The sequence below is a fragment of the Molothrus aeneus genome, chromosome 18 (genome assembly GCF_037042795.1).
Source record: "Molothrus aeneus isolate 106 chromosome 18, BPBGC_Maene_1.0, whole genome shotgun sequence".
NCBI classification, from domain to species: Eukaryota; Metazoa; Chordata; class Aves; order Passeriformes; family Icteridae; genus Molothrus; species Molothrus aeneus.
Window position 1 is genome coordinate 13,648,796 of NC_089663.1, and position 27,547 is coordinate 13,676,342.

At 49.4% G+C, this 27,547-nt stretch overlaps 1 protein-coding gene across 7 annotated transcripts in view; it reads right to left on the reverse strand.

The window, feature by feature from the left end:
- Window positions 1–110: 110 nt before the first annotated feature.
- Window positions 111–27,547, reverse strand: part of RIMBP2 (RIMS binding protein 2) — a 90,003-nt gene continuing 62,566 nt past the window's right edge. For 3 of the 7 annotated variants that reach the window (XM_066562247.1, XM_066562246.1, XM_066562248.1), the window contains 15 exons: window positions 25,099–25,175; window positions 23,562–23,671; window positions 21,719–22,516; window positions 19,161–19,312; window positions 17,064–17,525; window positions 15,121–15,267; window positions 13,445–13,600; window positions 9,830–11,116; window positions 7,788–7,905; window positions 6,868–7,052; window positions 6,255–6,423; window positions 5,197–5,369; window positions 4,303–4,374; window positions 3,946–4,080; window positions 111–1,592 (listed from right to left, as the gene is read on the reverse strand). In XM_066562247.1, the coding sequence (XP_066418344.1) occupies window positions 1,401–1,592; window positions 3,946–4,080; window positions 4,303–4,374; window positions 5,197–5,369; window positions 6,255–6,423; window positions 6,868–7,052; window positions 7,788–7,905; window positions 9,830–11,116; window positions 13,445–13,600; window positions 15,121–15,267; window positions 17,064–17,525; window positions 19,161–19,312; window positions 21,719–22,516; window positions 23,562–23,671; window positions 25,099–25,175 (4,233 nt within the window). In that variant the 3' untranslated portion in view covers window positions 111–1,400. Of the gene's footprint in view, window positions 3,370–3,945; window positions 4,081–4,302; window positions 4,375–5,196; window positions 5,370–6,254; window positions 6,424–6,867; window positions 7,053–7,787; window positions 7,906–9,829; window positions 11,117–13,444; window positions 13,601–15,120; window positions 15,268–17,063; window positions 17,526–19,160; window positions 19,313–21,718; window positions 22,517–23,561; window positions 23,672–25,098; window positions 25,176–27,547 lie in introns of all 7 variants that reach the window. The other 4 variants (XM_066562251.1, XM_066562252.1, XM_066562249.1 and 1 more) reach the window with 4 other exon arrangements.

A 27,547-nucleotide genomic window follows, 5' to 3' on the forward strand; every position in this document is an offset into this window, starting at 1 on the left:
GCTCTTGCAGATGGAGGAGCTTTTCTTTATTCTGCAGTGACAGTTCTGAAAAAAGGCTGACACAGGAAGGCAGCAGCTGACACAGGGGATTTATGAAACATACTGCACTCTACAAAATATCAAATTATTTATTTATATAAAATATAATACACAACAATTGTACACATGCACACACCCACACAGTACTTTACCACAAATGTAGGCCAGTTATTTTCTTTAATTAAATGTTATAATCTAGCACACAGTATTTTACAGTAATTTACATTGTTGTCTGAAGACACAATGGGGAAGCTTTGATCATTCATTTATAAACCTTCCATAAATTACAAAAAGAAAGGCAGTCTGAAAAGTATGTATAAACAGTAAAAACAATTTACAAATGGACAAGAATTACAAAATAGTAACAGCCAATGACTGCCATCAGGGTGGAGGGTTGGTTTTTGTGATATGCCAATGTTGCAGTTGGGTTTGATAGAGCCTGGTGTGGCTGTAACACTTTGTCCTTTCACTGCAGATGGACTTGCCTCAATCTGACAGCAGCAGAATGAAAATGCCTTTTAACCTAGCACTGAACCTCCACAGGAAAGAACTGGGGAGTAAAGGGGTTTTGGTGTGCAGTTGGTTTTTTCCCAGTAGCTTAGAAAGGGAACCAGGAACCCCAGAGCTGGAGGATGGAAAAAGGGGGTGAAGTTTGAGTAATTACACTGCCTGGTTCCCCTGCAGTGAGAATGGCAAACCAGTGCAGGGGTTTGGTTTTTACCGGGGCAGCAAAAACTGAAAAGGGTTTAGCACAGCACTTGCACACTGCCAGGAGTCCATCAGCCGGGGCTGGGGCAGTACCAGTGTTCATCTGGAGCTACTGGTGGAGGGAGGATGGACACAGCTGCATACACAGTACATACAAAGTATACGCTGCATATTTATTAGACAGTACAAATCATTGTGCATTAATAAGGCAAAACATCAAGGCTGATTCAACTAGGAGTTTCAAGACCATTTTTGTTAATGAGTGGATCCAATGGGGTGATCTCTCTGAACTAGCAATCAGTGAAGAGAGTTTCCTCCCCCCACTCATGGTTAAAGGAGAATAAAGGCTGAGATTTTTCCAATGGAGTTGTAGGTGTTGAGATGACTTCAAATAAAACCATGTTCTTCTGGTCTTAATCCCATAACTTTTTTTTTTTTTAACTTTTTAAAAAATATTTTTGCAACAACAAATCCATTTCCCTTTTTTCCTTGCTGTTTTGATTAAGCAATTGGCATGACTCTATTGATGTCAGGGTTAAAAATGCAACGGTCTGGTGAAGTACTGCATAGTCATGAAAGCCCTAGTTTTGACTTTAAAAACAAAGAAAAGTACACAGACTGGAAGCTTTACAAGTTGTCCAGGAGCACATGACTCATTTCACTGCACCAAGCCTTTTCAGCAGTTTCTTGCCTTTGGAAAGCAGCCCCTTTTTCTTTTTCGAGGCCATATCCCTGCCTCTCCCGGGGCTCCCCGAGCCCAGCACAGGTGACGGAGGAGACCCGGAATGGAGATGGACTGTGGGGGAAGGTGCTCTCCGGGAGGTACCTGTATTCTCAGGAGGAACCTAGTAGGTACATTGTTATCATTTATTCAATCTTTGAAAGCTTCAAAGCCATCAGCAGCAAGAAACTTGGTAACATCACTTGTCCCATTACCCACTTAAACAAAAGGGCTGGTTTCTTTCTTCTCTCTGGCTCAAAATACTGCGTGGGCTTATGGAAAATACATCAATTTAGAGGAAAAAAATATAGAAATTGAAAACCCACCAATAAAGCCCAGTTTTGGTTGTACCTTTGTAAAGGAAATGTTGGATACACTTGCTTTGCCAGAATTCTGGCCATAAAAGCCACAAAATTGGCTTTGGTTTTTCATTTCAGTACTTTGATAGTACTAAAATGGAGAGGGATACTTTCAGCTATAGATTTAAGAAAAAAAACATGTTAATTACTACAGATTAGCAATCTATAGAAGCCAAACTCTTTTCAGAAGAAAGTACTTAAAATGCTACATGATCACTTACTTTTTAATGTCCTTTAAATGCCTTTTCTTTAAAATTGGCTAGCAAACTTTATGTACAGATTAGAGAAGATGGCACACTGGCTTAAAAAAAAAAAAAAAGAAAAAGAAAAAGCTAAAATGAACCTTAATTGCAATCAAAGAAAGCTTAAAGGCCCTGAGTGCTTGATGTGTATGCTGCAGCTATGAGGTTGTTAGATGACAGCATTCCTAAATATTTTGAACAGCTTTTTTTTTTTTCAGTCATCAAAAGCACTTGGATGAAAATGCTAAAATTACATATACTCAGCCTATCCTAACTACAGTGCCCAGCTGGCAAAATGGTTGCTATCAATTAAGATGATATTTTCACAGTAGAATCCATGCTGTAGGGAGGCCTGCTAGCTTTAGTTCAAGTTAAAATGTCAGCAATTTACTGGCTCATTGTGCAACAGTGAGTTAAGCAAAGGGGCTTCAAGCCTACTTTGATTTTAAATCAAGGTTTAATTCTAATGAAAAAAAAACCAAAACAAACCAAAACAACTTGGTAAAGCACCCCAACGTACACCTGAAGATACCAGATATGGAGTCTAATGCATTCATTCAGTGAGCTGCATGTTTCAGGTCGAGACTTTATTGCATTGGTAAACCAAACAGTTGCTAATATTGCAAACGTACGCTGCTAGGAAAATCCGGTGAATTGTACCACAGGAGGGGATTCTTTTCAGAAGTGTTGAATAGTTGGTCTTAGGCAAACTGGGGTATAATAGATTGTGGAAAGCACATTTTAAGGCAGACAATTTAAGTGGCTGTGTTTGAGTGTAGTGAGTTTCAGAACCAACTATCCCCTTGTAAACTACCGTCCGTGCCAGCGGCACTGCTGCTTCTGCAGGGGCTGCAGCTTTGTGCTTTTCTCTTGACACATGAGCTTGGAATTTTTACATCCCAGCTTGGCTAGCAATGCAATATGCAGCTTTGTTTGTAGGGTAGTTAGACATCAAACTCTCCTCTCTATGTAAACATAAACATTGAGCTCGGGAAGAAATATGTTCCAAACGCTGACCTTCGTACAGGGAGGGCTGATGGATTTCAGAGGTTCCTGTTTTAAAGGATTTGTCTCCCAAGAAAGGAGTGGACTTGACTAGGTACAGCAAAGGCATGCAGCCTGGTCTTCTGTGGCCAAGGGGTTTGGAGACATATTTCTTTTCTTTTCCCCCACAATTAAGTTTCAAGACTTGCATTAGATAGCCAGGTAGCTTTAATTGAAATCTCTATTGGTATCTTCAGTTGCTCACTTACGTGAAGGCTACATTGCCTTATTAAGGTGTGAAATGAACACTCTTCTTCTGTTTCCAAGCAGATGAGCAAAGAAATAAAAATATATATAAAATATATAATATATAAAAGTATTGCAGTGATGAAACAAAACCAAAAATGAGATACTCTAAACATGATTAATTCTTTCATGAAAGAGAAGTCTCTGAGCAATTAATTATTGCCAGTTGGAACAGGAAGTTGTAAGGATTAAGAGAGGACCACTGTCAGTCCATCAGCTGCAGTTACAGTTTGTATTTAGAGGAACACTGGTACCAGGCTTTTGTGCATAAGAACCTTTTTGAAAAAGCAATTTAGAAGCTTTGGGAAATAGCTATCACCAGGAAAGAGCTGCTTAAATTCAGGTTATGAAGGGCGGTACTGCAATGACTGCCACCACACAGCCCACTCAGTTTCTCCATTTACAAACGTAACGAGCTGGCAAAGGCTAAAGCCACTTTCCCTCAGGTTTTATTTTATATATTTGAAAGGTAACTTTAAATGGGCAAATGAATTTAGATGTAATGTTAAAAGTAATGTCTAAATGGTACGAGAGACAGAGTGGAATGGCAGATGGGAGCTTAGGTGCTCCTGAGGGGGCTGCTTACCCTTTTGGCCTTGGCTCGCACGGGCGCGTCGTGGGCGTAGCGCGAGGGCGCCTCGGAGAGAAACACTTCCACATCGTCAGGCACTTCTTCGAGGAAGTTGGAAGGAACCAGCCCCTTCTGTCCATTGAGCTCCCCCTGCCAGCAAGGGAAGGAGCAGTGAGTGCTTTCATCCCACCACATCTGCTCCCAAGGAGGCAGGGACACATTTCTGCCTATTCCAAAGCTGGCGAGGAAGAGGAAATTCCCATCTACGGCCCCTGGGGAGGCTGAGAGCTCCCACAGTTCCACATCCCCTCCCCAGGCTGGGGTTTGCTGGAGCTGGGAGCAGTTTGGGCTGAGCCAGCAGACACAACTTACATAGTAAAATCCATCTTCATCGATCTCACCAAAGACAGTGATGATGTCCCCAGTGCAGAAGGTCAGCTCGGCCTGCAGGGGAGGAGCAGGGACAGGCAAAGATCAGCCTTTCTTTATTAATAGGGAATCCATTCAGATTTCCCCCCACTCCTTCATGTTAAGACACAGGTGAAACCGAATTGATCTTTGACAGCCAAACTTCTTGTTTTTTCCCTTGGGGTTTTTCCCTCAGCTTGCTAAGCCCAGCCCCTGTCCCAGTGTGTGTGGACACCCACAGGGCTCCCTGTGACCAACAGCCAAGACATTCAGGCCTTGAAGAACCTGCACAAGCTTTGAGGCTTTGAATTGCAGCTTCAAAGGGTCCCTAAATCCATCCTGGTGGAGGGGGAGCTGCTCAGGGCTGCGAGGGAGCTCAGGGCATCACCCAGCCCAGCCCCTGAGGCACAAGGCTCCTGCACTGCAGCTGTGCTGGATTCTCTTCAGCAAAACCTTCACAATGGGCAGCTCCTCTCTGATCAGCACCCAGTGCACTGGGCTCTTTTAATTGTCTGTGGCTTAAATGCAATTAGGGCGGGGCTTTTAAATTATGTTTAATTTCCTGTGACCATGGGAGAGAGAACAAACAAAATCTTTGCCATACATCAGCACAATTTATTTGATTTGTTGGCCAAACTACTTTGAAACACCATAATTTAGAAAAAGATTTGGTTCAATAAGAAACAGAAAACAACCCAGACTGTGTTTTAAAGCACCATGTCCCACATATTTCAAAATTCACTTTCTCCTTCTACAATTCCCCAATTAAAACCAAAACCAAAACAACATTTTAGAGGACGGCTGAGGAAGCTCACAGGCTCTGTGCCCCCAGCCCCACGGGCCCAGCTGTGTCCCTACCTCCACATCCACGTTGGGGGAGCTCTCCCTGGGGTCGTAGTCATAGAGGGCCACCATCCTCCTGGTGGTCAGCGGCTGCTGCCGGCCCCCGCGCCGGCCACGGGGCTCTGCTGGGAGGGCAGAGAGAGTCCCTGACACAGGTGCTGCAGGCACTGACACAGGTGCTGCAGGCGCTGCAAATGCACTCCAGTTACTGCCATGGCTACTGCAGGGGCTCATACAGGTGCTCAGGTACTGATAAAAGTACTGCAGGTACTGATACAGGTACTCAGGTATTGATACAGGTACTGCAGGTACTGATACAGGTACTCCAGGTGGTGATAAAGGTACTCAGTTATTGATAAAGGCACTGCAGTTACTGCCACAGGCACTGCAGGTACTGATACAGGTACTCAGATGGTGATAAAGGTACTCAGCTACTGATAAAAGTTCTGCAGTAGCTGCCTAAGGCACTGCAGGTGCTGATACAGGCACTGCAGGTATTGATACAGGTACTCAGGTATTGGTAGAGATACTCAATTATTGATAAAAGTACTGCAGCTACTGCCACAGGTACTCAGGTATTGATACAGGCACTGCAGGTATTGATACAGGTACTCGGGTATTGGTAGAGATACTCAATTATTGATAAAAGTACTGCAGTTACTGCCACAGGCACTGCAGGTGGTGATGCAGGCACTCAGGTATTGATACAGGCACTGCAGTTACTGCCACAGGTACTGCAGGTACTGATACAGGTGCTCAGGTATTGATACAGGTACTGCAGGTATTGATAAAGGCACTGCAGTAAATATTTCAGGACACAAAACCCACTCTTTTTTTTAAATCAGAAAAGAAAGCAACAAGTGGAGCCGTGAAGCTGCAGGTCCCCATTTGCAGCCAATGCTATCACCATTAAATATTAGTTATATAAAGTTGTCCAGACACTGACACAGAACGTATCCCCTGGGGCAGTAATGACTGCAAAATGTAGATGCATCTGCATAAAAACAAGAGGTAAATGCAGCCAAGCTAAGAGAGCCAAGAGTCTGGAGGGAAATGTCTGTATTTTCCCTTACCTATTTTCTCAATTGGAGTGTTCAAGGGAAGGAAACCTTGTTTAAGGAGCTGATCCATCATCTCTTCATCATCTGCCTGTATCTCAGAGACCATGTTACAGGGGATAAGGCCAACTCTTGCACAGGTTTCTCCACGGTAAAACCCATCAGCATCTTTGTCCCCATAAACCTGATATTCAAAGAAGGATAATATTGGTCAAAAAGGTTTTAGCATTTAGGAAGCACTTGGAAAATGCTGCAGCCCTGCTCTGGCACAACACCAGCACTTCTGGGGTTCCTCTGCCGCAAAGACCCTCTCTGCAGCAGCTCTTCCTGCAGGGTTTGTGCCAACGGAGCTTCAGAGCCACGGTCTTGGGCTTAACCTAAACTTTTAATAAAGACTGGCCCTCACTATCTACAGCAGCTTCGAGATTTTTGCCTGTTTTGTGATCATTTTTAAGCCCTTAGCACTAGATATTAATTGCCAGGTCCGGTGAGATTCACACCTGAGCCTCTGAAGGAAAAGCCCCAGGGCTGTGATCACACAGGCAAAGGAAACCTTCTCCTTCTCCTTCTCCCCCAAAGGAGAGCCTGTCTGTAAAAGTGCTGTGGTTTCTGTGGCCTCAGGTCTCACCTTAATGATCTGTCCCTCCTTGAAGGGCAGCTCCTCCTCTGCAGCATCGGGGTTCGGGGACATGGTCAGTGGGTCGTAGTCAAAAAGTGCAACAAATATTCGAGTGGAAAGGTCTTCTGTGCCAGGGTCTGTTTCAGACTCCTCATAAATGTCTGGGGAAAGGCGGTCATGGCCACCGTAGCCATCTGTGACAGCAAATTCAGGAAAGAACAATTCAGTAATACAAGCTGGCCTCATCATCCAACTCTCCCAGTTAATATTTGAAACATGTTTGGTATTTCAGTGAAAAAAACCCAAACCTCACTGCATGTCCTATAAAGCTTGGTGAGTTTTTTGAGGGGTTTTTTGTTGTTTTTTTTTTTTTTCATTAGCAAGTTGCTATTTTTTAAAAAAGCTCATAAAGCCTGCACTGGAAGCTGGGCTGATTTCCTGTACCAGACTGACATTTGCACAGCTCACGTAGGAAAGCCATTTTTGTTAGGTTTGCAAGAGTTTGCTGTGAATTAATGAAAAGTAGTCAAGAGAATGGCAGGTGAACACAAACGATGGCAGATGGATGGCAGGAAGCACGGCTGGGACAGGCCTGCATGGCCACGCTGATCTCACTGACCATGAGTAACCTGCAGCAGCTTTGCCCTGAGCTGAGATCCAGCTGTGCCTGAGCTGAAACCATCCCAGACCTCAGCAGGCACTGAGTGCAGTGCAGAGCTGCCAGCAGTGCCAGGGACTGCCCTCACAGCCGGGCAGCCCCAGCTCACCGGTCCAGCAGAGCTCAGTGTCTGCACCCATCTCACCCCCTCCACACCAGGAGCAGCCTGGCTCCACACTAGAGCCTGCTGCTGCCTTTGAAGGCTTGTGGTGCTTTCCTCCCCAAGCCTGAGGCTGCGAAGAACAGAAATGCACGGCTCTGTCCAACTAACCAATGGAGGGGACCAGCAGGGGCCGAGACCTTTGTGGCACTGCACTGCCATGGGAGGACCTTCGCCCTGCATGCTCCACCCTGTCAGGCCGTCCTGCAGAGGCTGGGTTACCTAAAAGCTAAAAAACAACAACAGAAAGAACAGGCTCGTCAGTTCCACGCATGGCAACATCGTGCTTACACAGCTGGACACGAATCAGGTCAGTCACAATTGGAAGCACAAGCTCTAAAGGCAACTAAACTTAGCTTTTAACTGAAAGGTTAGCTGAAAAGTGAGCACTGCTGCCTGGCAAACCTGCAAAAGAAAAAAAATGGTTCCCTGATTTATGGCAGAGCTTTGTAAACCAGCAGTCGCACGTCAGAACAAAAAGAAAAGAAAAGAATAATTTTTGAAATATTCTTTTGCCTTTGCTGTTGCGGCTAAGGTGGCGTTTGAGTGTCCTGAAGAGGGGCACGGGCAGGCTGAGGGCCGGGCAGCCTGTCACACCTGGAGTGCCAGCCCTGGAGCTGCAGCAGGGAGCCAGGATGGCTCCTGGTGGCCCTGGGCAAGGGCAGGAGGGCTGCAGACCCCCCTGGCACAGCTGCCCCGGCTGCCTGGGCACTGCAGGGGCTGTGGGAGCTCCCCAGAGCTCGTCCTGCTCTCACTGGCACCAGCACTGCCCGGTCACCCCTTCTGCTGGGAGCAACTGTGGGGTCACTCCAGCCTGGGCTGGGAGGCTCCAGGAGCAGCAGCTGGCCCTGCCCTGCTGTGGAACACGTCAGGATGGACTGTGCAGCCCAGGGCTGCAGGCACAGGGTGCAGAGCTGGCCCTGCCCTGCTGTGGAACACGTCAGGATGGACTGTGCAGCCCAGGGCTGCAGGCACAGGGTGCAGAGCTGGCCCTGCCCTGCTGTGGAACACGTCAGGATGCAGTGGGCACCCCAGGGCTGCAGGCACAGGGTGCAGAGCTGGCCCTGCCCTGCTGTGGAACACGTCAGGATGGACTGTGCACCCCAGGGCTGCAGGCACAGGGTGCAGAGCTGGCCCTGCCCTGCTGTGGAACACGTCAGGATGCAGTGGGCACCCCAGGGCTGCAGGCACAGGGTGCAGAGCTGGCTCTCCTCTCATGTGCAATGTGTCAGGATGCAGTGGGCACCCCAGGGCTGCAGGCAGAGCTGGCTCTGCTCTCGGGGATGTGTCCCTCCCTCACACCTGGAGGCTCCTCTGGACGTGACTGGGCAGAAATGCAAACAAGGTGGTGCAGAGCATCCCTGGCAGGTGTGCATGGCCCTGGGCTCCCCTTGGCAGCAGCTCTGTGCCTGCATTCTCTGCAGAGATGCAGTCTGCAACTTCAAAGGCAAGAAGAGATGGTCTGACAAGGACGGCAGCGTGGTGACAGCGCGGAGATAAGGCAGAAAATGAAAATGATGAAGCTGTGACTCCATAAATCTGGGTCACTGTCACACTGGGGGAGAGTCTTGGTTCTTGTCTTGAGATGTTCCATGATAAAGAGCATATCCTGAAAATTCTGGGAATGAGATGAATAAAAACAACATGATGAAATGAATTTCTTGACAATAATTAAAAAAAAATTAAAATATGGATGAAACATTTCTTCAGTTAAAAATGCAGCTTGTTTTTTGGTTTTGTTTTTTTTTTTTTAGAGCAACATTCAGATAGGCAAAATAAAGAAAAGCAATCTTTTGGAAAAATTATAGTTCAGCTAACCCTTAATTAAAATTTAGATTCAGTTGTCCTTTAATAAAAGCAGCCATTATTGTAATTTGTTTGGGGGGAAAATCATTGCAAAGCAAATTAATCTGATTTCAGCATGACTCAAAAGAGGACCATAAATGAAAATGCAGAGTAATAAACCAAAATGAATGGGGAAGAAAAAAAAAATGGGGAGAAAATGTAGCAGATGGGTCCAAAGGACGGACTGTAAAAATCAATTTGGGAAAAAAAAATGAAAAAAGAAAAAAAAAACAAACCAAGAAATAAAGAGAATAAAGAGACCAGACTGATTTGGCAAGCAGATGTTAGAAGGAAGATACTTCACACACCAGGGAGTCTTGTGCATCTCTGAGGGGTGGCTGTGCAAGGCCAGCAGCTGCCCTAGGCTCGGCTGCTCTGGGGAGGCTCCTCCAGCCCCGCTCCTGCTCGGCTCTGCGGGGAGCCCCGGGCTGCTCCAGCTCCCCGAAATCCTCCTCGATGCTGCTCTGCCGGGTCAGGGTCCTCCTGCGGGACAGCGGCGGCCGCGGGCCCCGGCGGCACGGACAGGGATCGGGGTGCTGGGGGGCTCGGGCAGAGGGCTGGGGCTGCTGCTCATCACCGCCCCTTTGGGCTCTGACACCGTGCCGGGGGTGCTCTTCCTCGCTGCCCCTTTGGGCTCTGACACCGAACCGGGGCTGCTCTTCCTCGCTGCCGCTCCTGTGTCTGACACCCAACCAGGGCCGCTCTTCATCTCTGCTCCTTTGGGCTCTGACACCACGCCGGGACTGCTCTTCCTCACTGCCACTCCTGTGTCTGACACCGTGCCGGGACCGCTCTTCATCACTGCCCCACTGGGGTCTGACACCGAACCGGGGCTCCTCTTCATCACTGCCCCTTTGGGCTCTGACAGTGCGCCGGGGCTCCTCTTCCTCACTGCCACTCCTGTGTCTGAAACTGGGCTGGGGCTCCTCTTCCTCACTGCCCCATTGGGGTCTGAAACTGTGCTGGGACCGCTCTTCATTGCTGCCCCTTTGGGCTCTGACACTGAACCGGGATCGCTCTTCATCGCTGCCCCATTGGGCTGTGCCACCAAACCGGGACCACTCTTCATCGCTGCTCCTTTGGCATCTGAAACTGTGCTGGGACCACTCTTCATCACTGCTCCTTTGGGCTCTGACACCGAACCGGGACCACTCTTCATCGCTGCCGCTCCTGCGTCTGCCACCACCCCAGGGCTGCTCTTCATCGCTGCCCCACTGTGCCCGGCCCAGCCGGGGCTCCTCCTCCTCGCTGCCGCAGTCCAGCCCGCTGTCGGGGCTGCGGGACAGGGCCTGGCTGCATTTCCCTCCTCTGTCCTCCAGCTCCTGCAGCCCCGGCACTGCCCTGGCCCTGCCCGGGTGCCTGGGGCTGTGCTGCTGCTCCTGACGGCAGGGCCTGCCAGCTCTGGGGCCTCTAGCTATTCTGGGGTTCTTTCTATAGGGCATACCTAAACCCTGCTTGTACAGCACTTCGGGGTATTCACCGTCCTCTTCAGCCACCTCTGGGATACTGAAAAGCCTTTTACTGTGGCGTGTCTGCTGGGGAAAGCCAGGCTGTTCCACAAAAGTGGCTTCAGTGGTCTTATTCTTATCGTACTCCTTAAGATTATGTAATGTCAAAAACCAGACAGGGAACAAAGAGTGTGTGACAAAAATAAAATGGGAGGGAAAAGGGAGAAAAGAAAAATAAAGACAGAATTAGTTTTAGAGCAATGGCAAACGTAAGACATGCAGCTTATATTATGAAAAGGATGTCATGCTTTGAATGAGGATCTGTGAAAAATAAAGATGTGGTTAAGAAGTTGCTGGGTGCCAGGTACAACATGAGAGATCAGTACAAACAACTGAGGGATGCTCTCAACAAGAATGAACTCATGCATTTGAAACGGGGTCATGGAAGCCACGCACAGGGTGCAGCATGGTGGATGAGAATGGCACTGAAACTCCTTCCTGCCCCGTGCCAAAATGCCATCTGACCTCCTCTGTAACCAGAACCCACAGCTGAGAATGACAGCTCTGCCCTGCAACCTTGCTTGCTTTGCATCTCCTAAAGCTTCTGTGTAAGGAGTAAATCTCTTCAGTCTCCTGTCAGAGGAGAGCTATTCCACAGCCATCATTAAAGGAGTTCTGGTTTCCTCTCTACAATTCTAAAAAACCCGCACCATTTTTAAAGCTTGGCTCCCAGGGAAAGCCCCAGGGACACAGGCTGACGTCTCTCTGATGTCACCTGCTCTGCACTGCCATCAAACCTCATCATGATCTGGTACCTGCCCCATAAAACCAGTGCTTGAACATCAGCTGTGAGCCCAAGTGTCTGTTTGTGCCAGAAGCAGATAAAAACGACCCCAGCTTGGGTAAAACCAGCATTCTGGACATGCAGATACATTCAGCAATTTTCCTGTTCCATTTCCACAAAGCACTGACCAAGAACCCTGGGAGAGGGAAGGGAGCACAGGGCAGGAGCTGCTGGCTCTGGCTGCCAGGATTACTGACCCTGCATCAGAGATCATCTCTCCTTGTGCCTAATGCCCGGATCAGGGGCACCTCTGGGCTCAGGAGCACCCAGAAATAACAACAGATCCTCCTGGAGATGTCACAGCATCTCCCTCTGAGCTCTCTGAACTTAGCTGCCGTTTGGACCTTGTCCCTTCCAGGCAGAGGGAACTTTCCAAGTCACTTTAGACTGTTTCACCTATTTTCCTTTGTTTTTAAAATGTGTGTAACACCTGTGAAACTTGAGATAAAGCACCACAGAAGTGAGAAAAAGATCAGTAAGCATGAACTACATCAAGAGAAGCCTGCAAACTTCAGCAGGTCAAAAACGATTTCCCACACCAGTTAAGGCTCTGGAACTTTCTCAGTATCAACACTGGCAATACTATTTTAAATCCAAGAAGTAAATACACCTTCTGATGCATAAAGAACAAGAACAGTCTGGGGATTATTCTTTTTGCCAGGGAAGGGGATACAATGGGCGTGCAGAAGGATTTTGGTTTCAGCCTTTCTGCTGGTGCAGCAATACAAACAATGGTAATTCCTTACTTTGAAAAGGTCCCTGTCTCACTGCAGACAGTGTCAGAATAAAAGGACTGAATTCACAGCACATGAAAGCAGTCATAGCAATGGTCAGAACTCTTGTATGCATGACAAAATAGTACTGATTTTAGTTAAATAATGATCTACTGAGGAAAAAGGTAACCTGTGGGTTTGTGCTTTCCAAGAAAACCCAGTTTGTGTAATTACTACACACATAAAGAAGCAAATACAATTCACATGTACAAATACAATATGGCAAATATATATTCAGTACTGGGTATGCTCAGTGCTCTGCATATGCTTTAGGTGCTGCACTGAAGTTTCCTTCATGATGAATATTCCTGTACTAAAGCAATATTTCTGGAACATATTTCCTGCTCTCTCTGGTGACTCCCTAAAATTCAGAGCACAAGGAGTTCTGATAAAGCATTGATCAAACAAAGCTGAAACAACTCCTTTCTCACAGGAAGGCTTTATGCCTGTGGAAGGGATAGGACCAGCACTGGGTACATGGACAAATCACTCACACAGGAAAAACAGAAGTTGCTTTGTAAGTCTTTACAAATCTCCTTGCTCAGAAACAACTCATTTTTCAGGGTGGCACATGCAGTATATCCTCACAGAGACAGGGGAAGGCCCCAGATGCAGAACAGAAATTGCAAGGGCAACAATCACAGACAGGAAGACACTCTGTTAAAGTTTATCTATCGAATAATGAAAAAACCATAAGTAATAAATACATTAAAGCAGCCCAGCTCTACCCTCTAGGCCAGAGTGAGCTTTAGTGTCTGCAGGCTCTGGGGTGGCTGCAGGGAGCACCCAGGGGTGCCCAGGCTCACTGGGGGTGCCTGCAGGAGCCCCAAGGCTGCACCCAGGGGTGCCCAGGCTCACCTTGAGCGCGCCGTGCGAGCCCAGGCTCAGGCGCCGCCGCCCTTCCTCCAGCTGCATCTCGGAGTAGAGCTCCTCCTCATCCTCCTCCAGGATGTCCGACAGGTCGGAGCCCCGGCTGCTCTCCGTGTGGTACTCGTCCCCCAGGCAGTAGTGAGCCTGAGAGGCACAGAGAGCTCTGCTGAAGCTGCCAATCCTGCTGAGCCCAGAGGAGCCGCCGCAGCCACAGCCGGGCGCGCTCTGCTCTGCTGCACACGTCCCGTGGAAATTCTGCTTGCCCTTTTATCACCCTAACTCCAGAAACACAGCCTCAATCCCATGGAAATTCTGTGGAAATTCTGCTTGCCCTTTTATCACCCTAACTCCAGAAACACAGCCTCAATCCCATGGAAATTCTGTGGAAATTCTGTTTGCCCTTTTATCACCCTAACTCCAGAAACACAGCCTCAATCCCATGGAAATTCTGTGGAAATTCTCTTTGCCCATTTATCATCCTAACTCCAGAAACACAGCCTCAATCCCATGGAAATTCTGTGGAAATTCTGCTTGCCCTTTTATCACCCTAACTCCAGAAACACAGCCTCAATCCCATGGAAATTCTGTGGAAATTCTGCTTGCCCTTTTATCACCCTAACTCCAGAAACACAGCCTCAATCCCATGGAAATTCTGTGGAAATTCTGCTTGCCCTTTTATCACCCTAACTCCAGAAACACAGCCTCAATCCCCTGGAAATTCTGTGGAAATTCTCTTTGCCCTTTTATCACCCTAACTCCAGAAACACAGCCTCAATCCCATGGAAATTCTGTGGAAATTCTGCTTGCCCTTTTATCACCCTAACTCCAGAAATCCAGCCTCAATCCCATGGAAATTCTGTGGAAATTCTGTTTTACCCATTTATCACCCTAATTCCAGAAATCCAGTCTCAATCCGAGGGGATACAATAAAGGACATCTTCATTCACAGCACCAAATCTAGTTTTAGTCTTGATTAAATTCCTCTTATTAAAGAGGTCCTTCATACATCAATGGCCTTGCTGACCAAACTGTGAGAGCCTGAGGATAATTCACATATCATCTGTTCTTTGCAGCTGTTTGTTACATCACATTATCATTTCAAAGTGGTCAGCATTTAATTCTTGCAGCATATTGCCACCATTGTGGACCCTCCACACAGGAGCTCAGGTCTTTGACTAAAGTTTTTTAAACTATGCCAAGACATAAAAAACCCATCTCTTTTCTAGACTTTATATCTCCCTTGAAATTAATGTAATAAGTTATTTAATAGTTGTTTTCAGTTGGATCAGACTAAAAGCTGTGCAGTTGTGCAAAACACAAGGAACAGGAGCATCCCTGCCCACGGCTCAGCCTCACCTGTGTCCCCGCCTGTGTCCCAGTGTCACCTGTGTCCCCGCCTGTGTCCCCGCCTGTGTCCCCACCTTTGTCACTGTGTCACCTGTGTCCCCACCTGTGTCCCCGCCTGTGTCCCCACCTGTGTCCCCGCCTGTGTCCCCGCCTGTGTCCCCACCTGTGTCCCCGCCTGTGTCCCCGCCTGTGTCCCCACCTGTGTCCCCGCCTGTGTCCCCAGCCCGGCCGCGGCCCTGGCAGTGCCCTGCCCGAGCTGCCCTCCAGGGATCCCTCTGCTCCTGCTGAGCCCTGGCACAGCCAGGCCAGCTCCTCACCTGCTTCCCCAGCTCGGACTCCTTCAGGAACTCGTCCACCGAGGCTCCCCTGCGCTTCACCCTGGGCGAGTCGTAGCCATCCTCCTCCTCCTCGTCCGAGTACGGGGCTGCGCTGCTCCTCTCGCTGAAAACGCTCCTCCTCTCCATCTGGGGGACAGCAAGGGACACTGGGGACACTGGGGACACTGCCCTGCACCCACAAACACAAACACAAACGCTCCTCCTCTCCATCTGGGGGACAGCACAGGGACATTGGGGACACTGGGGACACTGGGGACACTGCCCTGCACCCAGGGACAGAAATGCACACATAAGCACTCCTCCTCTCCATCTAACAGAGCAACAAAGCCAGGAGCAGTGAGGGACACTGCCCTGCACCCAGGACACAAAGACTCAAGCACCCAGTTTTTAAAAGCTCCCACAGTTTAAAGCACTTTAGTTCCCCCTGTCTGGAACCTTTGAGGAGTTTCCAAGACGTTTCTGTTTTATTACCCTCACTCTTAAACAATTACCTGACTGCATGTGCTTATCAGCTGAGCTGCCAGCTCTCCTCGCTGTTCCACTTCCCAAAATTCCCAGTGCTCTGCACTCAGAGGCTGCCAGCAGACACACTCCTTTCCCTGGCAGAGCAGTGCATGCTCAAACCACAACAGCATTTGCGGCCCCAGGACTAAAAAGCCCCAGATGAGGCTGTGGCTCCTGCTGTGCTCTGAGGAGGCTCCTGGGCTCAGCAGCTCCTGCTGGCTCTGGGACAGAGCCCATCAGCCCCCAGCAGGCAGGGCAGGCCCACAGCTCCTTCTGCAGCACTTACCACGAGTGAAGAGTTTGTACCACAGGGGACCAAACGTGACAAATATCCCTGGCAGGATTTGATTTAATTTAGAATCGATTTGTCTGTAAGCTTCTGTCCAGATTCCTGAATAAATCATTTCAGGCATCACTTAAACTAACGTAACCAAACGTGGTCCAGAGCACATGTTATGTCAGCAACTTTCCAAACCAGAAAAAGGATTTCTGTTCTCTTTCCCAGTGTGGTTCCTAAATCAACTTTCACCTCATAGGGCCAAAGAAACCAATTGCCCTTTTTCCCTCTATTCCATTCCAGTCTTATTTATAAACAAAAGGGAGATACATCCAGATGCATACACATATATTTATCAGACCTATTATCATTGATCCAGAATTATTCAGGTTCTCAAAAGCTTGCTCGATTTACCCACTGGATCAAATGCATCCCAAAACAGGAACAGTCAATTAGCTGGGGCTGTTAAGGCATGTGTGAACTGTCCAAATTAGTGGAGCTATTTTGGAGATACAACGGGAGACTAAAACCTGGACATAACTGATGACTGCCAGATGAAGCACCAAGAAAATCTGTGGAATATGTGACACTTGCAAGAAGTAACAGACAGTTTTGAGCAGCTTGTGATGAGAAAGTAACTGCCCAGGGCACTGGGAGTATTTAAATATTGCATATTTGTGTGGAACACACACAGCACGTTGTCAGGATGCATCCACATCAGCTGCACTGACCCCAGAGCCCCAAGTGTGGGATTGAAATCAACTGGCAAAGATCTGAGCCAGTGCACAGCCTTGGGTCAAGGTGGTCCCAAACCAGGGGTGTCCTTGGGCAGTGACACTGCTGGAGGGAGAAGCAGCTGCAAACCTGTGTGAAAGGGCAGCACTGAGAAGGGCAAAAGTGTAAAATTCCCTGTGGATCCACCACAGCAGACACAGGAGGGCTCCATCAGCCCAGAATTCCAGCACTCTGCTTCTCAAGCTGCGCAGCTTCAGAACTTAGGAACGATCACCCACCCCTTGAAGCACATGATGAGCAATCTTTGGTGGCAGGTGCCACAGTGGACAGACCAGCCAAGAAACGCCCCAATGGAGGCACAGAGCCCAGCCCAGCCCAGCCCAGCCCAGCAGGAGTTTGCCTTTACCCTGTTGCTCTCTGCCACCCTCTGTGCAGCTTCTCTCGCCATGGCTTTTGCGACGGTGTTGGGGACCGGAGTGCCTTGAGGCTGGGGCAGGATCCTGTTGGGGGATGGAGACCTCCTGCCCTGGAGGGGGCCGTGGAAGGTGGGTGGCTCCAGCATGTGTCCGTGCCCGGGGGACACCGAGCGAGTCTGCTCCCAGGACTCATCCCGTTTGAAATGCGGCCCGAAATGTTCTTCTTTGGTTTCTGGGGCTCCGGCACTTGCTAATGGCTTGGATTTGGGAGCAGTCCTGGGGTGGGGGGGTGGAGGCACCAGGAGGTCGGGGGGAATGGCAGCAGGGGCAGAGTCCAGGGACTCGCCCTGCGCGGAGAGCGTCCGCACGGTGAGCTCGCGGGCGTCCAGGGCGCGCAGCCGCGGCAGCTCCAGCGCCGTGCCCTCTGCGGCTGGGAGCGCCACCTCGCACACCTGCGGACAGACACACAGACAGACCGGGGTTACACACCAGTGCCGTGCCCTCTGCGGCTGGGAGCGCCACCTCGCACACCTGCGGACAGACACACAGACAGACCGGGGTTACACACCAGTGCTGTGCCCTCTGCGGCTGGGAGCGCCACCTCGCACACCTGCAGACAGACACACAGACAGACCGGGGTTACACACCAGTGCCGTGCCCTCTGCGGCTGGGAGCGCCACCTCGCACACCTGCGGACAGACACACAGACACCTGTGAGCACAGACACCTGTGGACAGACACACAGACACCTGTGAGCCAGACACACAGACACCTGTGAGCACAGACACACATCAGTGCCGTGCCCTCTGCGGCTGGGAGCGCCACCTCGGACATGTGGGGACAGACACACAGACAGACCGGGGTTACACATCAGAACTGTGCCCTCTGCAGCTGGGAGCGCCACCTCAGACACCTGCGGACAGACACACAGATCTCAGCACCCAGCTGGGACAGACAGACACCCGTGAGCCCCCAGAGTGGGGTTACATGTCAGTGCCGTCATTTTGCTTCTCCTGTGTTTTGCTGCTTTGGAATGTGGTTGGAGATTGTTTATCCAACAGGTGATTGTTCATTAGTTTCATGTGAATTGTTTTGACTTAATTATGATTAATTATTAATTATTGTTTTGATTAATCCTTAATTATTGTTTTGACTTAATTGACTTAAAAATGACCAATCACGGTCAGGCTGTGTCAGGACTCTGGAAGGAGTCATGAGTTTTTCATTAGTATCTTCCAGCCTCCTGTCTGTATCCTTTCTCTATTCCTTAGTATAGTTTAGAGTTTATGCTTTATAGTTTTATATAGTATAGTTTATAGTTTTTATAGCAATCTTTAATATAACATAGATCATAAAACAATAAATTAGCCTTCTAAGAACATGGAGTCAGACTCATCATTCCTCCCTACATGGGGGGACCCAGGAAACCCCACGTCCCTGGCAGCAGGATGCCAGCAGCGGTGACAGAGATGGCAGAGGTGACAGAGATGGCAGATGTGGCAGAGGTGGCAGAGGTGGCAGAGATGGCAGAGATGGCAGAGATGACAGAGGTGGCAGAGGTGGCAGAGGTGACAGAGGTGGCAGAGATGGCAGAGGTGACAGAGGTGGCAGAGGTGGCAGAGGTGGCAGAGGTGGCAGAGGTGACAGAGGTGGCAGAGGTGGCAGAGGTGACAGAGGTGGCAGAGGTGGCAGAGGTGGCAGAGATGACAAAGGTGGCAGAGGTGGCAGAGGTGGCAGAGGTGACAGAGGTGGCAGAGGTGACAGAGATGACAAAGGTGGCAGAGGTGGCAGAGGTGGCAGAGGTGGCAGAGATGACAGAGGTGGCAGAGGTGGCAGAGGTGACAGAGGTGGCAGAGGTGACAGAGATGACAAAGGTGGCAGAGGTGGCAGAGGTGGCAGAGGTGGCAGAGATGACAAAGGTGGCAGAGGTGGCAGAGGTGGCAGAGGTGACAGAGGTGGCAGAGGTGGCAGAGGTGGCAGAGGTGGCAGAGATGACAAAGGTGGCAGAGGTGGCAGAGGTGGCAGAGGTGACAGAGGTGGCAGAGGTGGCAGAGGTGACAGAGGTGGCAGAGGTGGCAGGGACTCACCCGCTGCCCTTTGGCATAGACCCCGTAGCCCGTGACGCTGGCACCGTGGGACGTCCCCGTGGCTGACAGAGCTGGCGGCTTCCAGCACACCTGCAGCGTGCCTGGGGCGCTGCCTGCCCGCACACACACCTCCTGAGGCGGGGCTGGGGGACCTAGGAGAGAGGGCACCGGTCAGGTGGAGCTCAGGGCAGAGCAGCTGGGCTGCAGCTGGGGCAGCAGCACGTTCCACAGCTGGATACAGGAGAGCTGGGCCCAGCCCTGCCTCTGCACCGAGTCAAAAACACACCCAGAACCTCTGAAGGCATTTAGTGTGTGTCAGTGTGACAGCACACCAGATACCTCCTTAATTAACAGGCATTACCCTGCTATAAATAGCTCTACTTTGGCCAGAAAGCCAAAGTAAAAATATCACAGGGATGATTAGTTCATGAATTTTTCAAGCATCCCGTTGTGTTAGTTGAAGCACCCAGCCCTGAGCAGAGGCTGCTGCTGCAGCAGGGCTGGGCTGCAGCCACCTCTGCAGAGCAGGACACAGCCTGGCTGCTGTGGGATTGCTTCTCCCAGCAAACCAAACACCAACAGATCTGTTCATCCACCAAAAAGGCTGCAAATACTTCAAATGAGCTTGACACGTGTGCAAATATCACACAAGACCCCTAGCAACTGCCAGGGCATTTCACTGCTTTGCTGCCACTGAATTTCATCCTCTGGTGGACATGGAAATGAAATCATGATCATGTTCAGGACAGAGGCACAACAGGAAGGCCTGGCTCATACCACCCCTGCATCTATAAAGTATTTTTATCTTGCAAGTTGAGAGTATGCAAATTGACCTAATACTATTCTTGGCCAAGAGAGATTTTGGTTCAGGATTGAATTTCAGCTTTCCTGGCCATCCTGTTTTACTGCCAGCCAGCACTCCCAATTCAGCAAGGCTGCTCAGCTTACAGAAGCATGCACCTGATCTAACCCAGCATCCTGCCAGTGACAATGACATTAATGTGCTCCTGCAGGAGAAGTCACCTTCCTTCCACCCTCCCACAAGGAAACAGTCCCCAGGGTGTCTGTCTCGGCCTTCCCAGGCTGTGCAGAGATAGGTTTAATAAACTGCAGTGCCCGAGGCTCAGCATGGCTCCTATTTCCTCCCATCATTACATGGGAAATGATTCCTGGTGATTTTCTATGGCCTTGGTCATCAACATAAATGTTTGTTTTGGAATTCTGCTACACTTTGGTCCTCATAGGATTTTTTACATAAATGAGCTCCAAAAGCTGCAGCAGCCACACTGGTCCCAATCCTGTGCTTATATTTGTTTTTAGATCTGAGTGCCCAAGAGAGAGACACTTGTACTTTTGTGTGAGCAATTCCATTGCTTTGATGAGTCGAGATGAGTTCAACTGCATGGCACTCTGTGATGGCAACTCCCATCACTGGCTCCAAATTCATCTTTTCCTCTGCTCCAGTGACTCTGCAATCAGGCATCAGCCTCTAACCACTTCACCAGCTGCTGTTTTGTTTTCTCGACACAGCAGTGAAGAGCTGGCCTGTTTCTCTGGAAGTGCTCCCAGTGGAATGAAGCAGTGGGGAAGGTTCTGGGAGCTCCACTGCTCCTCAGCTGTCAGCAGAGAGCAGCTCTGTGCTGCTCAGCAGGCTTCACAGCTAGAGGGAGGTACAGCAAGGCAAGCGCTTGGCCTGGAAAAGCCTCACTCAGAAGGCCCTTCCTAAATAGCAAAGTTGAAATAAGTTCAGGCCAGCGCCCAGGCAGTGCCTCCCAGCTCCCCAGGACAATCCCAGGTGTGAAATGGCCTCTCCTCCCTGCTCCCTGCACTGCCACCAGTGCTGAGTGGCCCCAGGCTGAAGAGGAGCGTGGGAGCAGAGGAAATCCCCCAGGATCTGTGCTGCACCCAAACAGGAGGCACAGAGCTTCACTCCCCCTGCCCACAGCCCTGCTGCCCTCTCCTCTCCTCACCCAGGCCAGGAGGGAGCAGGGTGGATGAATTCCTGCCCCTTGCTGGATCACGCCCTGCAGGCAGGGAGCAAACCCAGCTCAGGACGCTGCTGAGGCTTCACCTGCCAGGGCCACTCGTGCCCGAGTGTCCCTCCAGAGGCACCCAGGGTCTCAAAGACTGAATATCTGAGGGCTCTCCTACTTGGCCATGGTTAGATGACCCTGGGTAGGTGAATCTATACGAAAGACACTCAGATTATTTCACATGCTGCCACACACCCCCAAAATGATGAGATTATCCTTCCAATCCACTGTTTATTTCTGCTCTAGTTTTCAACACTGCTTCAATGTTCTTGAATAATGGCAAATGACTGACAACACTTACCAACACTCCTAATGCAAAAGCCAGGTGGGAAAAGACCTCAGACTCTCCAAAACACAATGAATCTGTTGGCTTTACAAATTCAAACTGTAAAATGAAGTTAATTACACCTTCACAACCAAAATGCACTTGCATCCCCTAAATGCTGTGTAGGTTAAAGTATTTTATCTAGTATTTTCAGAGAATTTCAACTGAACAATTTTGGGGCAGGGAGGAAAATATCAAACCTGCTGGCAATGTAGAAAATTCCACAAAGGCTTCCTTTTTCTCTCGTTGCTCCAAGGGAAGCTGCCAGGGCATCTGGTGGGGCTTTGCCATGACCTTCACCTTGTAGGCCATATTGGGCTTCAAATTAAAAAAATGGTACTTGTAGCTAGCAGCCTTGACAATGTCAAACTCCTCCTCGTTGAGGAAGATTATGTGACTGTAGTTGCTGTTTGTGGGGAGCCAGGAGAGCTCAGCAGAGATCTGGGTGATGTTGTCCACGCGGAGGTTGGAGGGGGCCACGATGACGTCCTTGCCCACCAGCAAGGTGCACTGCAGCTCGTCGGAGCTGCCCTTGCTGGTGATGCTCTGGATGGATATCCTGTAGGTGCAGGTGGAGGTGTTGAGCTTCTCTATCAGGGCTTTGGTCCTGCTGCCCAGGGCGATGTTCATCCTGACCTCCTTGTCCACCAGCACGTTGTAGCTGCTGACGGTGCCCCAGCCGGGCGGCACCAGGGGCGGCTCCCAGCCCACGATGACGCTCTTGGCCAGCTGCTTGATGAGGGTGATTCTCCTGGGGTAAGGCACAATGTCTTCTCCGATCTCGTCGATGTTGACGTCCAGGGTGCCCGCGCCGTTGCTGAGCCCGCTGCTGGGCTCCAGGAGCCCGGGGGGGCTGAGCTCCAGCTCTGCCTCCAGCGCGGCCCCCGCGCGGTTCAGCGCGTTCTGCTCCTCCACGCTCGACAGCCGCGCCTCGCTGTCCTGCACAAAATCCACAAAGTTCGAGGGCACCAGTCCTCTCTGCCCGTCCAGAAGCTCTCCTGGAGAGAAAGAGCAGCGCCATTAGAACCCCTGAAGGAGAATCTCGGGGTCTCTGCTGCTCACAGTGACCCCCAGATGTGTTGGAAAGTCTCTTTTCCCAGCCTGGTGCTCAAAGGGGTCAGAGCTCTTCATTTCTCGGTCTCAAGGTTGTTTATTGTATCTTATCTATAAAATTCTTTCTCCTGTCCAGCCAAGGTCCACTCAGCAGGACAGACAGAGGCACTCTGCCTGCCCCCGGGGCTGTGTTATCTTTTTATAATAAAATCTGCGTGTACAATATTTACAATTACTTTCAATACTCGTCACCTACATTAGACACTGAGCTTCTACTCTAAACCAATCTAAAAGTGCCAACATCACAGCAGAAGATGGAGGCCAAGAAGAAGAAGGAGAAAGGATGGACACGCCCAGATCCCACCATCTTTCCCCCTAAACCCCCATTCTAAAAACCCCAAAAATCCATTTTTCACCCCATGATAAATTCACTATCATTCCACTTAAACTGTCGTGGCCTGCAGATCTTCATCTAAGGTTGGTAACTTGCTCCATGGGTCATAATCAAAACCACAGGGGCATTCTGGGCTCTGTGCCAGGGTCCCTGAGCCCCCTGGCAGGGGTCTTGGCAGTCCAGGACAGCCAGAGGGATGTGCTGGGTTCCAACAGGAGAGCAGCTCATCCATGGCAGTGCCCTGAGAGTGGGCAGGGTAAGGGGCAGGGGATGAGTGACAGTGCATAAACAACATCCCGACCTGGGAGCAGAAAGGCTTATTAAGGGAAATACCAGAACTGCCAGTAAGCTTTTTTGTCAACTTCAATCTTGCCAGTAGGAAAAGCTGACACTATAAAATATTTTATAATTAGCTCTGCCTGCAAGGAGCAGCTTTGCTGGTGCAGAAACTCTTTTAATTAACACCACGACGATAAAGCCAAATTTAGCAACCGATTTCGGAGCAGACAAAGGAGAGAATTTGGAGCGTGCTTGACAGGGGAGCTGATTCCAATCTGCATGAGCTAGCAGGAAGTCAGGGGCTCAGTAGGAAGTACCTTCATAGAAGCCATCCTCGTCCATGTCCCCGTACACATAGAGGTACTTCCCAGCCGTGAGGGGCAGCTCCGCCTCGGGGTTCTCGTTGGGTCCATCGAAGGGGTTGTAGCTGTGGGGACAGACACAGTGATGCTCAGCAAGGGCTGCAGCTCCCCGCGGGCCCTGCCCCAGGCAGAGCCTTTGCATCCCTCCCGAGGCTCCTCCTGGGCGGCTCTGGGGCACTCTGTGCCTGCGGGGTCCCCTCTGCCCCTAAACCCACGTCCCTTCCTGCAGGATGCCCTTAGACACTTCTCACTCGGGGCTCTTGATAAACACTGGCCAAATTCCCTTGATTTTCTGGAGTGAATCAAAGCAAACTCAGTTGTGGGGGTCTTTCCCAGTCACTGCATTCAATTTTATGTTCCTTTTACACCAGTTCCTGCAGGATGCACTTAGACACTTCTCACTTAGGGCTCTTGGAAAACACTGGCCACAATTATCTTCATTTTCTAGAGTGAATTAAAGCAAACTCAGTTGTGGGGGTCTTTTCCAGTCACTGTATCCAATTTTATGTTCCTTTCACACCACTTCATTAAGCTTCTACAGAGGCAAGGTAAAAGAAGACAAAAAACAGTGAGCTACATCTAAGAGAAGCTACTGAGAGAAAAAAAGTACTTGTGAAGTACTTAAATCTCTATCCATCCTGAAAGAAACTGCTAGCCACTGAAATTTTTATCATGACAGTCCCTAACGCCTGAAATTTTAATGTGCAAAGCAGTGATGGACTTCAAATCTCCTCTTGCCTGAAGAAGTAATTGAAAAGAAGAGACTGAGACTCCTCTGTAGAGCAGGAGGAACACATTCATTTAATCTGATTTAGACACTGGAGGACAGGGATGCAGGGGGTGGGAGAGCTCAGCTCCCTCTGCCAGCTGGGGCACAGGGACAGGCTCTGCTCTGCAGCAGTGCAAACTGCACAGGCTCCCCAGAACATCCATTCCATGCCATAATTCAGTGTATGAATGAGGGGGAGCCATACCTGGGACAGGCTCTGCTCTGCAGCAGTGCAAACTGCACAGGCTCCCCAGAACATCCATTCCATGCAATAATTCAGTGTATGAATGAGGGGGAGCCATACCTGGGACAGGCTCTGCTCTGCAGCAGTGCAAACTGCACAGGCTCCCCAGAACATCCATTCCATGTAATAGTTCAGTGTATGAATGAGGGGGAGCCAAACCTGGGACAGGCTCTGCAGGCAGTGCAAACTGCACAGGCTCCCCAGAACATCCATTCCATGTAATAGTTCAGTGTATGAATGAGGGGGAGGCAAAGCTGGGACAGGCTCTTCTCTGAGCACAGGCTCCCCAGAACACCCTTTCCATGCCATAATTCAGTGTATGAATGAGGGAGAGCCATACCTGGGACAGGCTCTGCTCTGAGCACAGGCTCCCCAGAACACCCTTTCCATGCCATAATTCAGTGTATGAATGAGGGGGAGCCAGAGCTGCTGTTGAGTGTTCAGCTGAGTGTGGTGTCTGTGAGGAGATGGGGCTTTACCTGTAACGGGCAATGCAAAGATGGACTTTCCCAGAATATCTCTGCTTTGAGGTATTGGAATTCTGATCATTATCCATCTGTGGGGAGGGGGGGAGAAAAAGGATAATGTGGTTACAAAACAAGAAGAATGAACAGTTTTCCTGACAGGTGATATCAATCAGTGAACACACAATATCAAGGAAAGAAAATTAAATTCTAACATGGAGCACAGCTGGTTAATTTTACTTAGAAGGGCAGATTCCAGTGACTGAGTACCTAAAACAAATGCTGAGTTTAGCACTGGTGCAAGTGTCAACCTCCAAACACATGGAAACCATGAGGATCACACAAAATACAGCACTTGCAACCCAACCCAACCCAACCCAACCCAACCCAACCCAACCTAAGTTCATCCAGTCCAATCCCACCCAACCCAGCCCACAGCATCAGCATCTCTTGAACACCACCCTTTCCACTAACTGAGGGAAAGAACATATTTTCTATATTTTCTTCTGAATTTCACATCCCATTGAATTCAATCCTGCAAAGCCACAGGTTTATTCTATTACAAATCTGGCCTACAAAACCTGGAGATTTGATTGTGGTGTTGGATCAACACAGACTCTGCCTGTTTCAGCTCTGCACGAGGTCTCTCACTGCTGAAACAATAATTTCAGCTGTGCTTTGAGCTAGCAGAGGTTTTAAAGAGGGGCATGAACTTCCCTCCACTTACTGTACAGTTTGCTGTGAGCCATTTCAGACAAAATGACCAACGTTTTGCCTGAGCTTGAGAGAGCTTTGATTAAGGTAGAAATACTGGGTTGACAGTGGGACCAAATGAAATAAGCTGTCCAAAAACAGAGCAGAATTTTACAACCCAGCCAGAGTGGACCCTGAGCTGCAGCTTCCAGGTCTGAGCTGGTCCGGGCCAGGAGCACCCCAGGAAAACTCCCAGTGCAGAGGATTTTCCCCTGAGCTGTCTCCTGAGGGTGCTTTAGCCCAGAAGGCAGCTCCAGCAGCTCCTAGGGGGGATCCCCCCATGCAGCACGGGGGGATCCAGGAAAAGCTGCCAGGATTTTCCCCCTGGGACCTTGACATGGGCTCCTCAGGGAGCACAGAGCCAGGAATGGTTATTCCAGAAGGCTTTTTAGCAGGAACAGCCAGGGCCATTGCAGAGTAGCACTGGTTTATTGATTTATTTATTGACTGATTGATTTAGTTCAGACTTCCCAGCATTATGTTTCATTTTTTAGATTTTATTCACACGCCCTCCCTTGGGTCTGGGTATCTCTAAAGGGAATGGAGCTTAATTTCTGTGAGCTTGCATAAAGTGAGAGTGGATCACATAATTACACTCCAGAAGGCACAAAGCGTTCAGCTCTGCAAAAGAGGGCTTGGCATTCTCAGCCAGAGATAACTCAAAAATAATAGAAAAGGGGAATTAAATTTGACGTTTGCTTCTCCTGTTCCTTGCTGTTAGTTCTGCTTCCCTAAGTCTCCTTGCTAAGCTGCTTTTTCTGTGGCCTCTTCAAAAAGCAGTGAATGTTTCCACTTTTCAATAATGCTGCTACACAAATATACACAAATATTTCCCCTGGATAATCCTCAGATATGCCCATGGAACTCCCACTATACAAGAATCCAGTATTTTGTTGAATACCCTCAGGCTTGTGAGCCATTTAGAAACATTTTGATTCCATCAACTATTTCATATCAATTAATATAACACAGATAGAAAATATGCACATGGTTGCAACTTATTTACTCCTGTAAGGATGAGGAAAGGGATTTCCTGAAATGAGGGGTAAAATCTGAGGATCATTTCCTTGTGGCTATCTGCCCATCTAAACCAGGGTATTTAATAGAGAATAATACCCTTCTACAGACTTTCCAAGATTTGTTCTATGCAGTTTTTATATTTAATATTTGTCCCAAACCTTAAAAATCCACTTGTTATGGCACCTTTGAACAGCTCTTCTGAGCTTCCCATTGGATTTCTGCTGGAAATCCACTGAAAAGCAGAAAAGCTTCCTAAGGAAGGAGGAGCAGCCCCCTTCCAAAGCACGTCTGAATACAGAACATGGAGTGCATGGCTTTAGTGACAGCACGCTGCAATCTCAGTGCCCCTTTCCAGGCTCAGAACCCTCTGGGGAGGCTGTGAGCAGGAGGTGCCTGCCCTGCTGCAGGGAGGCTCTCACAGCACAGCAGCAGGCACAGGAGGAGCCCTGCAGAATGAAGGAGCCCTGCAGAATGAACCAGCCTTGAACCAGCCTTGAACCAGCCCTGCAGGATGAACCAGCCTTGAACCAGCCTTGAACCAGCCCTGCAGAATGGACCAACCCTGGAGAATGAACCAGCCCTGCAGGACGAACCAGCCTTGAACCAGCCTTGCACAATGAACAGGCCTTGAACCAGCCTTGAACCAGCCCTGCAGTGAACCAGCCCTGGAGAATGAAGGAGCCCTGCAGAG